Source organism: Rhinatrema bivittatum, chromosome 9 (genome assembly GCF_901001135.1).
Source record: "Rhinatrema bivittatum chromosome 9, aRhiBiv1.1, whole genome shotgun sequence".
Taxonomy (NCBI): Eukaryota; Metazoa; Chordata; class Amphibia; order Gymnophiona; family Rhinatrematidae; genus Rhinatrema; species Rhinatrema bivittatum.
The window spans coordinates 190,043,676-190,061,915 of NC_042623.1; the positions used below are offsets into that span (position 1 = coordinate 190,043,676).

At 46.1% G+C, this 18,240-nt stretch overlaps 1 protein-coding gene across 1 annotated transcript in view; it reads right to left on the reverse strand.

Moving 5' to 3' along the window:
- P3H2 (prolyl 3-hydroxylase 2) overlaps positions 1-18,240 on the reverse strand; it is a 191,913-nt gene that overhangs the window by 1,204 nt on the left and 172,469 nt on the right. Inside the window, 9 exon segments of the mRNA XM_029615954.1 lie at positions 998-1,138; positions 5,580-5,655; positions 8,770-8,887; positions 9,492-9,642; positions 9,963-10,058; positions 11,849-11,976; positions 16,386-16,480; positions 17,190-17,230; positions 17,485-17,574. Of these exon segments, the coding sequence (XP_029471814.1) occupies positions 998-1,138; positions 5,580-5,655; positions 8,770-8,887; positions 9,492-9,642; positions 9,963-10,058; positions 11,849-11,976; positions 16,386-16,480; positions 17,190-17,230; positions 17,485-17,574 (936 nt within the window).

The window sequence follows — 18,240 nt, forward strand, 5'->3', positions numbered from 1 at the left end:
TCTGGCAGACGTCAAAGGTGATGGAGCGCTGCTGAGGGGAGGGAAAGGACATACCCCAAATCACAGAGAAAACAATACATTCTTCTTCTGTGGTATATATAGCGCTGTGTTTCAATGCAATAAAAACATATTTATTTATTTTTATTTAAAAATTTTTATATACCGCACAATAAGACATTTACATGCCCGTCTAGGCGGTTTACAAATATACATACATAGGTTAAAACAGATTGAGACGATATAGTTATATACAAAGGTATATATTTGGGTTTTTATATACCCTCATTCCATGTGAGAATCTGAAATGTCCCGATTACCCAAGTATGGATTACAAAAACACAAGTGTGGATTACAAAAATCATACTGCTTTAAAAAAAAAAAGAGAAAGGAAGCAGCTGTGCGCAACCCCTTCCCATCTTCACTCTCCTCCACAAACACTTAGCACTGTCCTTGGCTACATTCCCCCCCACCACACACTTAGCACTGTCCTCGGCTACATTCCCCCCCACCCCACACTTAGCACTGTCCTCGGCTACATTCCCCCCCACCACACACTTAGCACTGTCCTTGGCTACATTCCCCCCCACCCCACACTTAGCACTGTCCTCGGCTACATTCCCCCCCACCACACACTTAGCACTGTCCTCGGCTACATTCCCCCCCACCACACACTTAGCACTGTCCTCAGCTGCATTTCTCCCCTCCCCATTTAGCGCTGCCTTTGGCTGTGCTCCCCATGACTTAGCACTACCATTGGCTGTGTTTTCTCCTCTTTCCACTCAGCACTGCCCTCAGCTGTACCCCCTCTATGATTTAGCACTGCCCTCTACTACATTCCTTCCTCCAACCCACTTAGCACTGCCATCAATTGCAATACCCCCCCCACCCCCTGCCAACTCAGCACTGCTTGGTCTGTACCCGCCCCCTCATAGCATTGTTTTTGGCTGTGGGGGGGCCGCCCCCCCCCCCCCACACACACACACCCTCAGTTACTCACCAGTTCTCTATTTAATGGGTCCAATGTAAACCACAATGCCACGGCACATCTCTGCCCTTCAGTAACGGCTTTTACCCCATGAGGGTTCTCTCCACCAGACGAGAAGCTGATCATGCGGCCACACTCTGGTTTAATGGTCGCCTGAAAGGCAAGTGCATATTGTGATCTGGATTTAGAGGTAGGGCAGGTTCCCAGATCCCACCTCCCCCTGTTCCACTTAGGCTCCCATGGCTGTCCATCCTGCTTGCGTTTGCTTTCTCAGTAAAATCATTGGTTCCCGAATCTGGGGCTTTATTTCATAGCTCACTAGATTACCATGGGTTAATGCATTTCTGTAACCCCTCAGTGCCTGTATGAGGGAGTTTTGGACCTAAAGAGCACATTAACACTCTTGGGGAATGCTCTAAATTTCCACATTCTAAAAAACATGTGACGTGAAGGCTCCAGTATTAGACAGCATTAACAGAAGAGCCTCCCATCATAATGACAAATTCATGTGCCACAAGTTTCTGTTAAACATAGAAAGTCCATTTATCATGTTTGCCAAGACCTGAAGTTTACAGTTTTGGCACAGAACGCCTTACAATGAACTTTCTAACAATGGCTGTAAGGTGATATTTTTCTGTTGCAGAGGAAAGGTATAGACCCTCAGGTCAGTAAGCACAGCTAGATAATAGTGCCTCAGTCAAGTGTTAAAAAAAATATGATAAAACATAAGAAACACAGAAACGTCATGTTCTATAACATAGTAGATGTCGGTAGAAAAAAACCCCAAGTGGGCCATCCTGTCTGCCCAGAAAATTATTTTTTTAATTTTATTTTTAGGGTAATTACTGCTCTGCACAGGTTACCCCAGTCAACATGGGTTACCACTTTTATTCATCTCCACAGAGGATTCCAGTAGCTAAAGGTTCAAGATGAAGAAAAAGAGTAACCCATGTTCATTGGGATAACTTGTAAAGAGCACCAATTACCCTAAAATAAAAAAATAGCTTGCTGGGCAGACCGGATGGACCACTTGGGTCTTTTACTGCCAAGATCTCATATGCCATGGAGCATGATGACAGATAAAAGAACATATGGTCCATCTGGTCTGCCGATCCATGTATCCTGTTCTGCTAGATAGTGCCTTCCTCTCCTTCAGAGATCCAGTGGCCGAATGCTTTATAACAAATAATCTCTTGGCTATGTTGTACCTTTGCAAAAAGTATGAATAGGTGGCTTCTTATGTGGGTGCAGTGACACGTTGTGAACACTAGAGGGGGTGAAGTGTACATTCATTCGGCTCGCATAGTCCTGTGCATGTATTGGGCATAGTTCTTTGTACTCTGCTTATCAAGAAGACCTGATCAAACATCAGAACCTTAGGGACATAATCTAAGTGAATGATTTGTTTATAAATTTGGAGTCTTTGTAGCTGGCGACACCTTTTTAAAGAGCAGAAAAAAAGTTATTGCAGCATCCAAGCTTTTGAGGCCTTGGCCATTGAAGGAAGCCTGGGAGGAATCTGTGTGGTAACGGAAAAGCTCAGGCACGACGACATCTTTATATTTTGTTTGTCCTTTAAAAGGTAAAACTCCGGTTTTCTCCAGTACCAGTTCAGCAGCACCTTATGAACTTGCAAGCAAGATTAAAGTTTGCAGAAAGTGCCCAGTGCAAAAACTCAGAGGCTTTGTCATCTAGTGACAAGATGGAGGTGCATGGAAGCAGCTGGAAATCTCTCGCTATCCTGCTCAGTGTGTACTGCCAGTGCTGAAGGTGGCATTCTCAGCATACCTCAAAATTTAGTATACTGCTCCTAAAAATGTTCGGATGAGCCTCAAAGTTCTCTGAGGAAAGCTCTGCTGCTGAATATACTTGGCTAAAGTTTTCCACCACACGGATCCCCTCCACTCTTCAATGTTGCTGTCTGCTAAGTCTCTACTGCCCCCCCCCCCCCCCATCTAGGCCTTGGGTGTGTTAGAGGGTTCTGGGTGGGTTGGGAGGGTGGAGATAAGGGGAAGGAGGGGGCCCAGAGCCAGGCCTTTTATTTAAATATCAGGGGGGGGGGGGGCTCCCTCAGGCTGCTATGGCCTGAGACTTTGTTGAATTATTTTGGGGATGGGGGTGTTGGGAGATCGGGCCTGCCTGCCTATGAGGGGTTTTTTCCTTAATAAACTGCCAGATATATGTTGAATATGGCCGGTTAGGTTTACAATTATCTGGGTTAAATTAACCAGATATCTTTAAACGTGCCCTCCACTATAGGCTAAGTTTAAACCCCACTCCAGAACACTCCAGTCCTGCTTCTTTTTATAGCCAGTTCGGTCTTAAACATGCAGGGGGGGGGAGGGGGGAGGCCAAGATATATAATCAGAACTTAGCCAGACAAATCTTTTTGAATGTGGAATTCATAATCAGGCCAATTCAGTAAAAGTCGCGGGAGAGCCCGACGCGCGTGCAGGCCACTCAACTGTGCACGCGATTCAGGAGGGAACAACATGCAAATGAGGGCCCACGGTAAAAGGAGGTGCTAGGGACACTAGCGCGGGAATAATTAATAGGGCCATCAACATGCATTTGCATGTTGCAGGCGCTATTAGTTTTGGGGGGCTGGCCGTGCGTTTTCCACGCGCTATTACTGTATAAGGGGTAAAAATAGTGCGTCAAACGCGGGCTAACAGTGAGCTCCGCCGGAGCGCACTGTACTGTATCGGCCTGTATGTTCAGAATGGATTTATAATCTTTCCTGGGGAATGAATCCTGTACATATGGCACTACCGGCCACTAGATGGCGCATTGGCAGCAGACTTTATTAAGGGAATGTAGCCTATATATAAAATGTAGGTCTTTCCATCTTTGGGGGTTCATATGGAATGCAAGGAGTGAAGAGTGAGTGATAGGACAATCCAGCCACTACGTGGAAGCGGAGGAAAGTATAGGGAAGGTTCTGCAAAGATTAGAGGCTGGTCGCTGAGGAAGTGGGTCTCAGGAAAAGGAGTCTCTGCAGGGGTGCAAGACTTCTGGGTGACTCAAGAAGCAGCAGGTGCTACCTACTGTGGTGTCGTAAGTATTGAGAGCGAGAGAGAGAGAGAGAGAGGTGAGAAGAAGCTGGGATGCAACCAAAAGGCCCTCAGGGAGAGATCCAGACTGGGAAAAGGGTCTGGGATCAAGGTGACTGAGGATTAGAGAACAAGTCTAAGGAAGGCTGGGAAGAGTGGAGTAAAAGTGAGAAGCTGGAGTTCACCAGGATCCAAGGGATAGTAGTGCCTGTATGAAGTTCTAGTTCTGCCTGCTGAAAGAATGAGTTACCTGGGGCCCAGTCATGCGCTGTGTGAGAATTTGGCTTTTGAGATGAGAACTTGGTGAAGGAGCTCTGGTATAGAAAAATGGGATAAAAGACTTTCTGAGAAGTTTTGAGACAGACTGTGACATTTAGTCTGGACCTGGGAGAATAAAGAGGAAGAGTAACAGTGGTGGGATTTGTGGGCTAGAAGATACGGGACTGTGTTTTTTGTGACTTGACCAATGTTTTCTAATCTGCCTACCACAGATGGACTGTAAATTCACCTGAATGTTTCTGTTTTTGAACTGCTTAGTTTTTAAGGTAATCTATCTGTATTTTGGAGCACAATTATGATCTGGGGAGTGGGTTTTTTTTTTCAGGAGGTTATTCCCAGCCCAAACTGGGCCTTGCAGATGAACCTGCCCCCAAGCCTGGAGAGGCTGAAATTTCTCCCTCCCTAGTTGAGCCGTACTATTGCTCCCCAGGGCTGGGAAGGTGACCCCTGGCAAAAGCGGGCTTACATACATAATAATCATACCACCCAGCCCTCTGAAGATAATGCTGCGAAAACAGGAGATATTGCTGACAAGGCTTTAATCATGTATCATGAATGCCGGTATAGAAAAGCCTTAAATAAATAATAAATAAATAATAAATAATCATGAGGGTCACCAGCTGGTTTCTAGTTTAATACAACAAGGCACGTCTAGTCTTGGTTTCAGGACTCCCAGTCCTGCTTTTCCTAGGGAAATCAGAGATACAAGTTCATGCATGCAGTGGGTAACCAGCTGGTCACCCTCACCAGAACTCATCTTTCCAATCCACATACTCAAGATCAGTTGAAGGTGATTTTTCTTGATACATCGAACCTACATCTAGGTAATAATACAAGACGCATGAGACAGTACAGGATGCATACAGCATTTTTGAATGGCCAAAAAAAAAAACAAAACCAAGCAACTTGCTTGGTCGACCATCCTCATGCTTTTTTTTTTATTTGGTTTCTTGAAGTTAATCTATCCCAATAGGAAGCTCAGGCAGCAAAATGCCTGAACATCATATGAAAAAGAACTTTGTTATGTGAAGCAGCAAACACTGACCGAGGTAACCTGGGTCTATAAGACAAGCATGGACACAGGTTCAGAAACGTAAAAGGTCCCAGATTTGGGTAATAAAGTGTGGGTTGCAAATTAACTGCTTCTGAAGACATAAAAAAAAAAATCAATCAAGCAGAATAACATTTATCTTTGGGCAATGCAGGTGCTATCAGTGTAAGCCGGCATCCAGTGCCCACCTTTTCCCAGAATGGTTACTTACTGTGACTGTTTTGGCATCCATTTCTGTGAATATAAACTCGCCTCCTTCAAAGTCTCCATTGAGATACAGCAGGGCACTGCAACAGAATGGACACACGGTCAGCATTCTCGGGACATTCATCGTCAGAATGGACACATGGTCAGCATTCTCGGGACATTCATCGCCAGAATGGACACACAGTCAGCATTCTCGGAACATTCATCGTCAAGTGTTTACAGGATCTCTTTTGCTCACAAAAGTCTCTCTCAAAGTATACTCCTGGCTGTGTGCCTATCAAATGATGTCAGATTCCCATAATAATGAAGACAGTAATACCAGAGTCTATCAAAAAGGAAGAAAACGGCCCAGCCTGATGGCACCACCATTTGTGTTAAAAAAAAATCCCACAACATCCCTTTCCGAACTACCTTTTCTAGGAAGAGGAAATCATTTGCTGCTCAAAACCTTTTTTGCCTAAACGCTGGTTACTTTTGGGAACGGTAACACCACCAAAGGTGGTGCAAACTTGTCAACAAAAGTGCGTTGCACAGAAGCCTGCAAGGCTCACCTGGGAGTACATCAATTCCTGCGTGTGTATAAGGCATTACTAATATGTTAGCGCAATTACACCCCATTAAGCCGAAGTACAGAAAGGGGAAGGGGCTGTGTCCTGGTGACCACAGCAGAAAACTCCAAACTGGGAGATCTCCGAAGTTGAAATGCAGCTCTCGCACCGCCTTCCTCGGTTACCCTGCGGCAAGTCTCTCTGCACTGCTTATTACCCCCCCCCCTGTGGAAGCTGTCATGCATCACTGGCACCAAACAACACGTCCCCGTCTTTGTATCTCCGTGGTGGCTGAACCCATGCTGCTGGCATGCTGTGGCGGGTGTGTTGGAAATCTTGTTTGGATGGAAGATGCCGCACAAATCCAGATCATTTGAGAGTTCTTCGGCATGCTGGTGATTTATCACAGGAGGAAGTGCTGCATACAGGGCGGATGTCTATTTTCCCAATCTCTTTCTTGCTGAAACCAATTACACTTTGATAAGATATTATTGTGACCTCATTTCAAACACATGGACTGCACACTATGCATGCATGACTCATGAATATGTTATGCATCAACTGGTCTAATCATACATCTTATATCCTTTTTTTGTTAGATGCAACCATAGTTGTATCCTTTTTTTGTCCCTAATAAAAATCTTCTGTGCTTCTTAGTGCATGTCCCCGAGAAGCACAGAAGAGGAGTTTTATGAGAAGTGTGCACTGTTTTATTTGCATTAACAGAAAAAAAAAAGATACAACTTTGACTGCATCTAACAAGATATAAGATGTATGACTAAACCAGTTGATGCATAACAGAGATGAGTCATGCTTGAATAGTGTGCAATCTGAAATTAGGTCAAAGTGTCATTGGTTTTAGCACGAAAATGTGAATTTTTTTGACATTGCGTGTGGGGACTTTTCACTCTAGAGGTTGTATTCCTTATAGATTTTCCCAGTCTTACATCCAGTCTTTACAGATGAATGAGAGACTAGAAGAAATGCAGGGAGAACACCACAAGGGGGCATGCTTCAACTGGAGAATGAACTCCAATATGAGCTGTATTTTATGTAAAGGAAGAACCTGAGAGCTTCATCCCGCAAGGGACTTAACCAGTGTTCTCTCTTGTAAGGCGTGGGGACCAGTGGCAGCTCCCATAGACCCTAGGCACGGCCCCCTGACCCCAGTCGCTGAAAGCACACCTTCTGTCTCTGGAACAGCTGCTTTGTTTTCTTCTGGTTCTTTTGAGTTGGAGCCAGGCAGTGCCCAATCCCCCACGCCCGTTCTCGCAAGACCGTGAGAACTGCGTGGGAGTTCGGGCAGTGCACGGCTAAAACTCCCCCCGAGAACTATCCCGGTTGGCGCCGGCCGCGAGCCTCTGGAAGTGAAAGAGGAAACTAACAAATAAGGAGGGCTAAGGGGGGAGCCAGCTTCAAGGGGGGGGGGGGGGGTAGGACGGTGAAGACTGGTTGGTGGAAGACGCAGGTGGACAATGAGACTGGCTGGCAAGGTGCTGAGGAACAATGTGAGGGGGAGAGCGGCTGGCGGAAGAGGGATTGGGGGAGCTGACTTTGTTTAGTTAATACGAGATGCCAGGCCGGCTGCATTATCAGCGGGGGAAAACCCACCAGCCCCACCCAGGCCAGCCGCATCGTTGGAGGAGGGGATGCCCCCCTTGCCCAGGGCAAAGGTCACTTTGTCCAACGATGGTTCTGGCTCTCACATTGAGCCAAAGTGAAAAATAGTGAAGATCACTAAACTAAACAAATCCATATTATCTGAAGGAGGCTGCAACCATGGATTTACCACATAAGCAAATCTTAAAAGCAGCATCTCCATGTCAGTCACCCAAAAGCCAGCTAAGGAAAAAATAATTTACTTTTACCAAAAAAAAAAAGTAATTTTCTCTGAGGTTTTCCAGCTTGTGCATAATAAGAGCTGCTGGCTCCCTTCTCACTAGGTCTAGCACACCTGGCCAGACCCTGTGCCAAGGTTGGAAGGCAGATAAAGGCTTTGAGCATGGAAGAATATCCCACGATTACAGAGAATGTGACTGCACCTGTTATGCCCTTGATAGCAGGAGTTCAGCGATGCATTACAGCATTACCCGCTTCTGAAAAATGTCATTTCTGGAGGATTAACTGCATGGTGGCCAGGCATATTCTACCTGTAATCCCAGTAAATGTTAGGCTATAGCATCCCACCTTCAATCCAGGTAGGCGTATGCCACAGCATTCCACCTGTAATTCCTGTCAGTATAAACCACAGCATCCCACCTGTAATAACGGTATACAAGTATGTAGGCCATAGACCAGAGCATCCCACATATAATCTCTGTTAGTGTAGGCCACAGCCTCCCAGCTGTAATTCCTGTCAGTATAAACCACAGCATCCCACCTGTAATCCCGGTAGGTGTAGGCCATAGACCAGAGCATCCCACCTATATCATCTGTTAGTGTAGGCCACAGTGTCCTGCCTGTAATTCCTGTCAGTGTAGGCTGCAGTTTCCCTCCTGTAATTCTGGGAAATGTAGACCATAGACCACAGCATCCCACCTATAATCTCTGTTGGCGTAGGCCGCAGTCTCCCAGCTGTAATTCCTGTCAGTGTGGGCCGCAGTATCCCACCTGTAATCCCAGAAGGTGTAGGCCACAGTGTCCCACCTGTAATCCCGGGAAATGTAGGCTGGAGGTTCCTTCCAGCACTCATTAGCTTCTGGATCCAGCAAACAGTTATCAGCATGGATTGGGTGACTCAGGTCATTCCTGTTTTCCTGTTGGCCTGGGAAGTGACAAGAGGGAAAAAAAAAAAAAGGAAGTGCTATCGCAACAGAACTCAGATCTCACCTCATACCAGCCCACCACCTCCTCCCCTGGGGCTACAGACCTCAGTCTTTCTTCTAGCATGCTTATCACCACAAAGAACCAGGCAGAAGAGTGCTTAGCAAGGATTAATCCTCTCCCTAAATATTCCTCTCTCTCGGGAGTAATAACAGTCTCTTTACTCCTTAATGACTTGAACCTACAGCCAGGACTGTGGCTTTGTGCTTACAGCTGGACGCGGGACCTTTCACAATATTAAATAAGATCATTGCTTTAAACCTCACAGCCCAAGCTACGGCTGGAGTGTCCTGTGCAAGGTTTTCTGCCTCACCACCATTATCCTTCTGAACTATTACACTATCGGCATTCTGGCATTCAGTACAGAGCAAAGCCCTGCACAAACTGAATTTAATACCACTAATAACAGACGTGCACGGTCCTGGACAGCGGTACTGCCCTGTTTGCAAGCTGCGGGCAAATGGCTGCTCTTTTCTCTTATCCGTCTGAGCATCCCCTCGGTTCTGCATCAGAGGAAACCTCGTGTCCATGCGGCATGCAATTACCGTGCATGGCTGTCCTGCACACCAAGTGAGTGTAGGAGAAGTACAGGGTGGAGTTCAGCTGGAAATACGATTCTACGATCCTCCGTGCTTTCTCGCTCACGTCGTAAAACAGGAGGGCACTTCTCAACAGGACCCGGCCCTCGTAGCCGTACTGCAGAGAGAGAAAAAGAGATGGACTAGGACGGCAGGAAAACAGGGAGTAGGAAATTAGCCCAACCAACCAGAAAGTGCCGCCAATCAAGACAGGCGACCAAAACCCCTCAATGCCTTGTAAGACAAGAGGTTCTGTGCCTGGCACCATCTGAAGATTGGAGAGTTTATAGTCACAGCACAAAAGTGGAGGTGGGATGTGATCAGGGAGGGTCGCGGAAGGCTCCGGACTCCGAGGCATTAGGGGGGCAGTCAGCCCTGCTGGACGAGGACAAAGTCCACGAGGTGACCTCGGCCTAAGACACGAGGCAAATACTGTACCTTGAGGGCCTTCAGGACAGTTGCACCCTCAAACTGCTCATTGGGAGTGTGTGGGGAGGTCTTCCCTCTGTATCCGTCCCCGGCCAGCATGATGGACTACAAAGAGCAAAAAAAAAAAAAAAATGCAGAAGGCAGAGCAATAAGCAAGGCAGCTTCTGGAGCAAATACATTCACGTAAAAAGCCAACGAATCTGGAATTATCCATCGCCGTTCTTCTCTGCCTCGAGGGCTGGAAGGGTGTGGATGGGGACGAAGTACCCCCGTTTCTCATACAGTTCCTACGGGCACCCACTGCTTGGGGACAGGATGCTGGGCCGGGCGGACCCAGGGGGGCTGATGATCAGCCCTTCTGCTGATTCTATGGGGTGGAAGAGGCAGGGCATCTTGTCTGGGAGGAGGCGGGCGGCAAAGCGAGGGTTGGGGGCGGGGAGAGATAAATGCATGAAAAGTGAGTGGAAGGGTGGCAGGTGGAAAAGCGTGGCACGCAATGGGAGGGCCGACGTCTGCTGCTCTGACCTCCATCGCCATGCATTACAGTCTCATGTGACAGGACGAGGTAAACAAGAGCAGGCACATGAGTGGCACGGCGAAATTCAATCAGAACCTCCTAACCACCTCAGCTGCACAGGAGCTCCTCCTTTCACTCGGGCCTCAGAGGCTGATTTGGAGCAGGAGGCTGGAAGTTCCAATGTGGAGATCCCAGCTGGAAAGCGAGGCTCTTGCACTAGTGCTAGTGCATCAGAGTGCCTCAGGGGGAGAGTAACCTGTATTCTGGTGCCATGCAGAGCAGATCCACTGCCAGGGCGCACACACATAACCATGGCAATAGTGCTATGGATAGTGTGCTATAGTGAGAAAGTAACCTGTATTTTAGTGCCATGCAGAGCAGATCCACTGCCACAGCATGCGTGGAAACCTGGAAATAGTGCAATGTATAATATGCTATAGTGAGCTAGTAACCTGTTCTTTAGTGCTAGGAGAAAAAAATTTGTTTTTGTTTTCGGTTCGTTTTGGGGAGGGTTTTTTTTTCCCCCACGAATGGTTGTTTGATTTGATTTCATTTGTGAGAAAAAACAAAAAACAATTAAAACAAAAAAAAATGAATACCAGGCCTTCCAGGACCTTCTGCCTGCCAGCTTTGGCCTAGGCCCAGGCCGAAGCCTTGGCCTTGAGTAGGCTGAGGGCACAGTAGGTCACTGCAACCTCGGCCTACTTAAGGTTGAGGCTTCAGCCTGACCCAGCGGTTGGGTCCTGACGCCAGGGCCTCGGCCCCGGACCCAGGCCCAATGCCACGACCCGACCCAGAGGCCAGGTCCCGATGCTGGGACTTCAGCCTAAGCCTCAGCCCGGACCCAGGCCCGGAGGCCGGGTCCCGATGCCAGAGCCTCGGCCTGGACCCAGGCCTGACCCGACCTGGAGGCCAGGTCCTGACATGGGGGCCGAGGCCTAAGCCAGAGGCCGGGTCCCGACACCCCTACTTAGAGCCTTGGCCTATGCCCTAAGTGAGGCCCCAGCATCGGACCTAGACCTAGGCCCAAATCATTAGTTTAAAACAAAATGAACGAATAAGATTAGTTTCATTCGGGGGCCCCCGATTCGTTACTGGGCCCCCGAATAAAACAAATTAGCCATATTTGTCACATTTTGCAGTTTCGTTTTAAACAAATGAACATGCCTATTTCATGCTAGGGCTACAGTGAGAGGGAATCAGCTGCAGCACCTGCAGTGATGAGGGACAAAACCTCACTGTGATGAGAGTTGCAGGATCGGGACTGAACCCACATCTCCTGATAACCTGTGCTCCCGGAGTGCAGGCAGGGAATCCCTTTATATAAAGGGACGTGCCCCCCCCCTGTCGTTGGACTTCTCTGGCTCTGTGCACTCACTTTGGCGATTCGCTGGAGCTCTTGGCACTCTCCCTCAGAGATGACGTTATCCAGAAGGACACGCTGCGTGCCGTTCAGCTGTTTGGAATTATAGACAAATTTCACGTTGTCGAACAGCAAGGGGCCTCCTGGAAAACCCAGAGACCGAGAGGTGAGAACAGGGTACACGCATCAATGTAAGAGAGGAAATTTACCCCTCCAGGGACAAAGGTCCGTTTGCTGCCAAGAAACTTGAGTGATAATCTTCCCACACCACACAGCTAGACCCCCCCCAAAAAAACCCACTCTAGATCCAGGTATATGCAGATAACTCACATCTAAAATCTTTTCTCCCTTTCTTTAACATAGGGTGGGTTTGGGGGGGAGACAATTATTAATTTGACTTCAGGGTTGATGGCTTGCGGATTTCTAAATATTTCCAGCAAAAATGTTATTTGCTGACTCTGGCAAATAAAATTGATTGGATTTTGGGTCGCAAACGATTTTGACCATGAGCGCTCAATTTAAGGATCAGGTGCTTTTTTTTGCAGGAGGCTTGCTTTGTGATATTTTTTTCAGTGGGGGTATTTTCCTTCACAGACATCACAGGAAATTAAATCGGTGGGCAAAAAAAAAAAAGACGTGCTATTTCATTTTATTTTTAATTCATCTATTTATTTTCGTTACACTTGATGAAATGCCCTTTCGTTGCTGCCTGTGTCGAGCCACAGATAATCCACACACTACACCCAGGTGTTTTAAGTCCCGAAACTTCGGTGTAGCCTGAAATGTAAGACACAGCCGGTGAGATGAGACTCACTGGGGTTAGTCTCATGATGATATTAGTTTCTTGAACAAAAATATCTGTACCTCAGAGACCCAACAAGGGGAGAAGGACCCTGCAATAAGTTATAGGTAAAGAATCTTCCAGAATCAAGTCTAGAGCAACAGAACTTTCAGGGCCAGTTCCAAGTTCTGGGGGCAGCGTGTGCGGGGTGTGGCACATGCTTACCTGTGTGAGGGGGATTACATGTATGGAGAAGCTCACCGTGCATTATTTCTCACAGGTCAGCAGTTACGTTTTTAGCAGTGAGAAAAAAAAAGTCCTCTCTGCCCAACAAGAAAGTATTCTGATCACAAAGTAATGTAGTAAGTAATGGCTAAAAGCAGCCACCAGCCCATCCATTCTGCACAGTTATTCCTGTCTACACTGCAAGGATATACCCTGCCACAAAACGTGACATGTCTTTAAATTAAAGAAAATTAATATCCAGGAGTGCACAGAGGCTCAGCTCTACCAGCAGAGGTGTCAACATCCTTTTCCTTGCCTCAGCAGATCCATCAAGCCAAAGGATACCCAAGATGCATGACAGGAAGCAGAGCAGCAACGGTGCTGTCCAATTTCTGACCTTAGTAGCAGCCGGTGCTGTCCGATTTCTGACCTACCGTACTCCAGCTTATCCAGACTGGCACACAGCAAACGGACTCTTACCTGCTTACCTACAAGGTAAGATTTACCTTCACTTTCATAAAGATTTTGTAGGGAGATATCTCATGTTTTACCACTGATTCACCAATTATGAATCATAATAGGCAAGAAACTTACAGGCCAATGCAGTGACAGGCCCAGACACGTCACAGCTAGAAAGAAGAACAGGTGAACTTTAAAACTGCTCTGTCTCAGTGGAAAATGAAGAAATGTTGTCCTGTTACACTGAAGGATACCGTACCAGATCTGCTTGTTTACATGTTCCTGTATCAACAGGAGCAAAGCAGACAGAGAAACAGTGACTTAAGCTCCTAAGCAAGTGTCAGGAATGAGCCAAGGTAGGTCAAAAGACCCCCGGGGGAGGGGGTAGTTGGAGATGGAGAAAAATACGGACACTGGCAGACAGCTTGGCATACAGACGTGGCAGTTCTCCCCCTGAAGAAATGGGGAAGGGGAAAAAGACCTGCAACATGGCAGGACCCCCTGTCTTTACAGGTTGGTGGTATAAAAAATTGTCCCGACCGACGCAGCCGGACTGGCAAAACATGGGGTCCATGTCGGGGGACCTCTCATCTAAAATTCTGTATATATACATGTGGAGTTGCCAATTCAGAATAATACAATAAATATTGTTGACGGACCAATAAGCAGTCATCTGCACTTATCTTATGTACATTGACCTTATTCCTTTCCTGAATATGATTATCTTCCTGCACATATCCCCCAGGCCATGGCAACTCATTTATGTTTGTATAATGCTATTCGCCATCCCCCCCCCCCATACCTTTAATATACACCCTTTCTACACAGTTATTTATTTTACTGTTATATTTTTATCCTGTTGCTACATTAGGTTATCTGTTTTATTGTAAAGCTTTTTGCAGCATTAAGTTACCTGTAAACCGAGGTGATGTTCCCAACGGAACTCGGTATATAAACATGCTTAAATAAAAATTTAAAAAATATATATATTTCCTGTTACTATTCCCCATTTATTTTTCTTCATTATGACTATGCTTTTCCTCATTATAATGATGATTTTATTCACTATTTTACTGTCTATTTCCTTATTACATTTCTCCCATTCTATTATTACTATTAGGATTCCTTATAAATATTATGACTATTATTATTGTTGCATTATTCCTATCTCATGTTGAAGATGTCCTCATTGGTGGTTGTACATGTCATACAGCTGAGGCCTGCACAGTAGCGGTAGTTAGGCTTAAGTGAGATAAGCTCCACTGCTGGCTCATTCCACTTAAGAAAGGGAAATGTAGGGAGATATCTCATGTTTTACCACTGATTCACCAATTATGAATCATGATAGCCAAGAAGCTTACAGGCCAATGTGGTGACAGGCCCAGACACTGTCACAGCAAGAAAGAAGAAAAACGTTTACCCAGGTGAACTTTAAAACTGCACTCAGTGAAAAATGAAAAAGTTTTGTCGATTACAGATGTGCCTGTTTTCATGTTCCTGTGTCAATAGGAGCAAAACAAGACAGAGAGACAGTGACTTAAGCTCCTAAGAAAGCGTCAGGAATTAGCCAAGGCGAGTCAATGGGTCAGAAGACCCGCGGGGGAGAGGGCAGTCGGAGACAGAGAAAAACACAGACACTGACAGACAGCTTGGCATACAGACGTGGCAGTTCACCCCCCCCCCCCCCCCCAAGAAATGTGGAGGGGGAAGAAGACCTGCAACATGACAGCTTCCCCCCCCCCCCCCCGAAGTAATGGGGAGGATGAAAAGACCTGCAATGTGGCAAAGACCCTCCTCCCACCACGAGGTTATGCATGAACTCATGCATCTTTACTAACTGGAAAGTATAAGACGGGGGCAAGGAAGAGAAAAGGAGGATGAAGCAACGGACCGCCTGGGGAGAGCAACCGTGAAACCAAAAGAAGGAGAAAGACAAGTGGACCACCTGAAAAAGGAAGGGAGAAAGAGCACAAACCCGGGGAGAAAGCCCGGAGAGCGAATCCTGAGCAACCCGGCAAGCGAAAGGCTGGTAAGAAGCAGACCAGCACTCCTTTCTATTGAAGGGAGAAGCACAGGTGTGGCCCAGAGATCGGCGAAACAAGGTGCCTGCTCAGGTGCAGAGAGTAGGATGGAGTCTGAGACAGTGAGGGGCAAGAGCAAGCCCAGGCAGCCCACAAGTACCAGAGCCAGAGGCAAGTCTCCTTCAAGGACCACCTACCTGCTCTGCTAGTACCAAGCCCAGGAAGCAAGTCCCTCCCCTGCCCACATTCTCCAGCCGTCCACCCGAAGCCTGCTTCAGAGGTGAACAGAGATATCACCTGAAGTCTGACCAGGGATAAGTAAGTTAGCCAGAAGTATGAATATAATAAGCAGGCTAAGGTTTATGGCCTGTGTGAAATCACCCAGGGTACAGAACTTTCTTTAGGGAAACTGATGCTTACTGGCCAGGATGTTAGAGACAGGAATTGTTATTTTCTAAATACTATAATCCTGCCAAACTAATAAGATCCCATGCCATATGAGGCAACGGTGGCCTAAACATGGCTGCTCCCAGAAGGTTCGGGGGCTTTGGAACAGGGAAACCTAAATATTATCAAATCTAAATATTACTACTGTGCATTTTTCCAAGTACCTCACAGTCCATAGACATAACAGCTTTAAAAAGAAACAAATTGATGACAATATTCAATACCAGCACACAATTTACATGGATAAAAAAAAGATGGGGTTAAATTTTAGTTTGCGAAAGTTGATAGTCAGCACTATCTGGAGAAAGTTATCTGGGAAGTCTGGTTGTTAAAACTACAAGTCCAAAAGTCACCAAGATAACTTTATCCAGGTCTATTCAGCGCCAAACTCATCCGGGCAAGTGCCAGTGAATTTCTGGGTAACGCTTAGCTGAATGTTTACCTCTGTGGATGTTATTCTGGATCTTCCTACCTTTTTACCAAGTGACAGCTGAGGGGCATTCCCAAATTCACGCAGAGCCAGCAGCAGAAGGAAGACTCAGATTCACATCTTAGGATTTTTCTACGCTGGCTTCTCTACACCCTGAGCAATCCCAACATATGTGCGGCCACCACTTACCCTCTCTTAGCTCTGTGTCAAACTTCTTGGTGTTCTTCTTCCCTAAGGTGAAGCCTGGAGCATCTGTCAGCTCACTGTGGACTCCTGAAGGAACCCTTCATGTTCAAGGGGGAAAAAGAAACATGGACGGCAATATTCAACGAAAGCTGAGCACCTAAGTTAGGCGCCTATTTTTAGCTGAACTTGGGAGCCTAACTTATCAGTTGAAAAGTCACATAAACCTAGGATCCTAAAACAGGCCTGCTATTCATTTTCCAATGTCTAGACTGCGAACTCTGAAAATTGGGCTCCAAAGCTTTTGAAACTCATCCCTAATGGTTCTTAAGGAACTCCCATGTGTTACTGGTTTCACGTTAAAAACAGACTCCCGTTTTCAAACTGGCTTCCTCTTACACCGAGCCTATTAGCAAAACCCTTTTGAAAACAATTTCAGGGACCAGCTTCTAGTAATGTTGCGCGTGTTTTTAAAGCTTGCAACCCTGCATGCACACTTCTCCTTCGCAGGGTTGCAAGCTTTAAAAACACGCAACATTACTAGAAGCCAGGCCCTGAAATTGTTTAGGGTACAATGTAGAGAGTTGCATGGAAAATCTCCCCCAGAATCCCAGGTGCACCAATAGCAGGGACAATATACGTGGGCACTTTTAGGAAATGCTCAGAAAAACTACCCATAGCTTTCTCTTTAAATTACCTAAAGGTATGCGGGCACAAAAGTGCCACATGCACTGTGCTGCCAGGTTACTTTACTCAAAATCGCCCCTGAAATTCTCAGGAATCCAACACATGCGCATATTTAACGCTCACCTGTTTTCATCCTGACGAAGTCCATAGCTGGTCCAAAAGTCCTGTAAGAAAGGGCAGCCACATGAAAACTTAATATAAAGCAGTGACCTGCAAGAATGAATTCTGTGTTCTCACATTTTATTGGAAAAGCAATTATATTTCAACATTTTATTTACATATACTATCTTTCTCTTTCTCTCTCTGTATATATTTTTTTGTAATAGTGTTTTCAGATTTAAAATTGTTCCTTCATCAAAGAATCATTGCCTATAGGTAATTAAGTATTTTTTGCTCCGATCATGAATGGTTTCCTTACCGGCTCGGTGTACATGAACCCTAGGTCAGTGGATGCTGTCTGGATCATTTCGGATTCCAGCTTGTGGCGCTTCATGAACTCTACGGCCTCCTGGAATAACAGGACATGTGGTAGGAATTTCTGAAGATTCAACTTTCCAAGACAGGTACATTATACGGCATCTACAGGCATAAGGCTTTCAGCAGGTGGAAGTGAAAGCAGGCATGTTGACGTCACATTAGAAATCAGTGTGGATGGTTTGGCTAGTTTTAGACCTGTCAGGTAACACTCGGATGGATACTGCTTACGTTTTAAATTCATCAGCCTTTTTCCTGTCTCTTGAGCATGTAGCCTAGTTAATTCTGCCTTATGTCAATTACCCATCATGTTAACCTTTAACATCAGTGGAGCAGAGGGATCAGAGGCTGCATGCTCTTAACAAATAGCCATCTTGGAATTCACAAGAGACTAGTTGGTCTCATTTGCCTTTTAACAAGACAGAAATCACATTCTACGGCTGTTTCTTCGGCATTGAGGTGCTCTCTTTAAGGGTCAAAAGTTATGGATCTTTCCAGATTTATCTAAAGCAACACAGGACCGTAGAAAGAAATTTCTCAGTATGAGACCTGAAATATTAGCTTTGGGTGCTACTTGCAAATGTGTGATTTTCCTAAATGGTGTTAAATATCTTTTTTTTTTATCCTATCCTGTTACTGGGTTTTCTGGATTCCAGAAGTAATGTTGCCTCTTTGGTTTCCTAATTATCCTTTTTTTGGG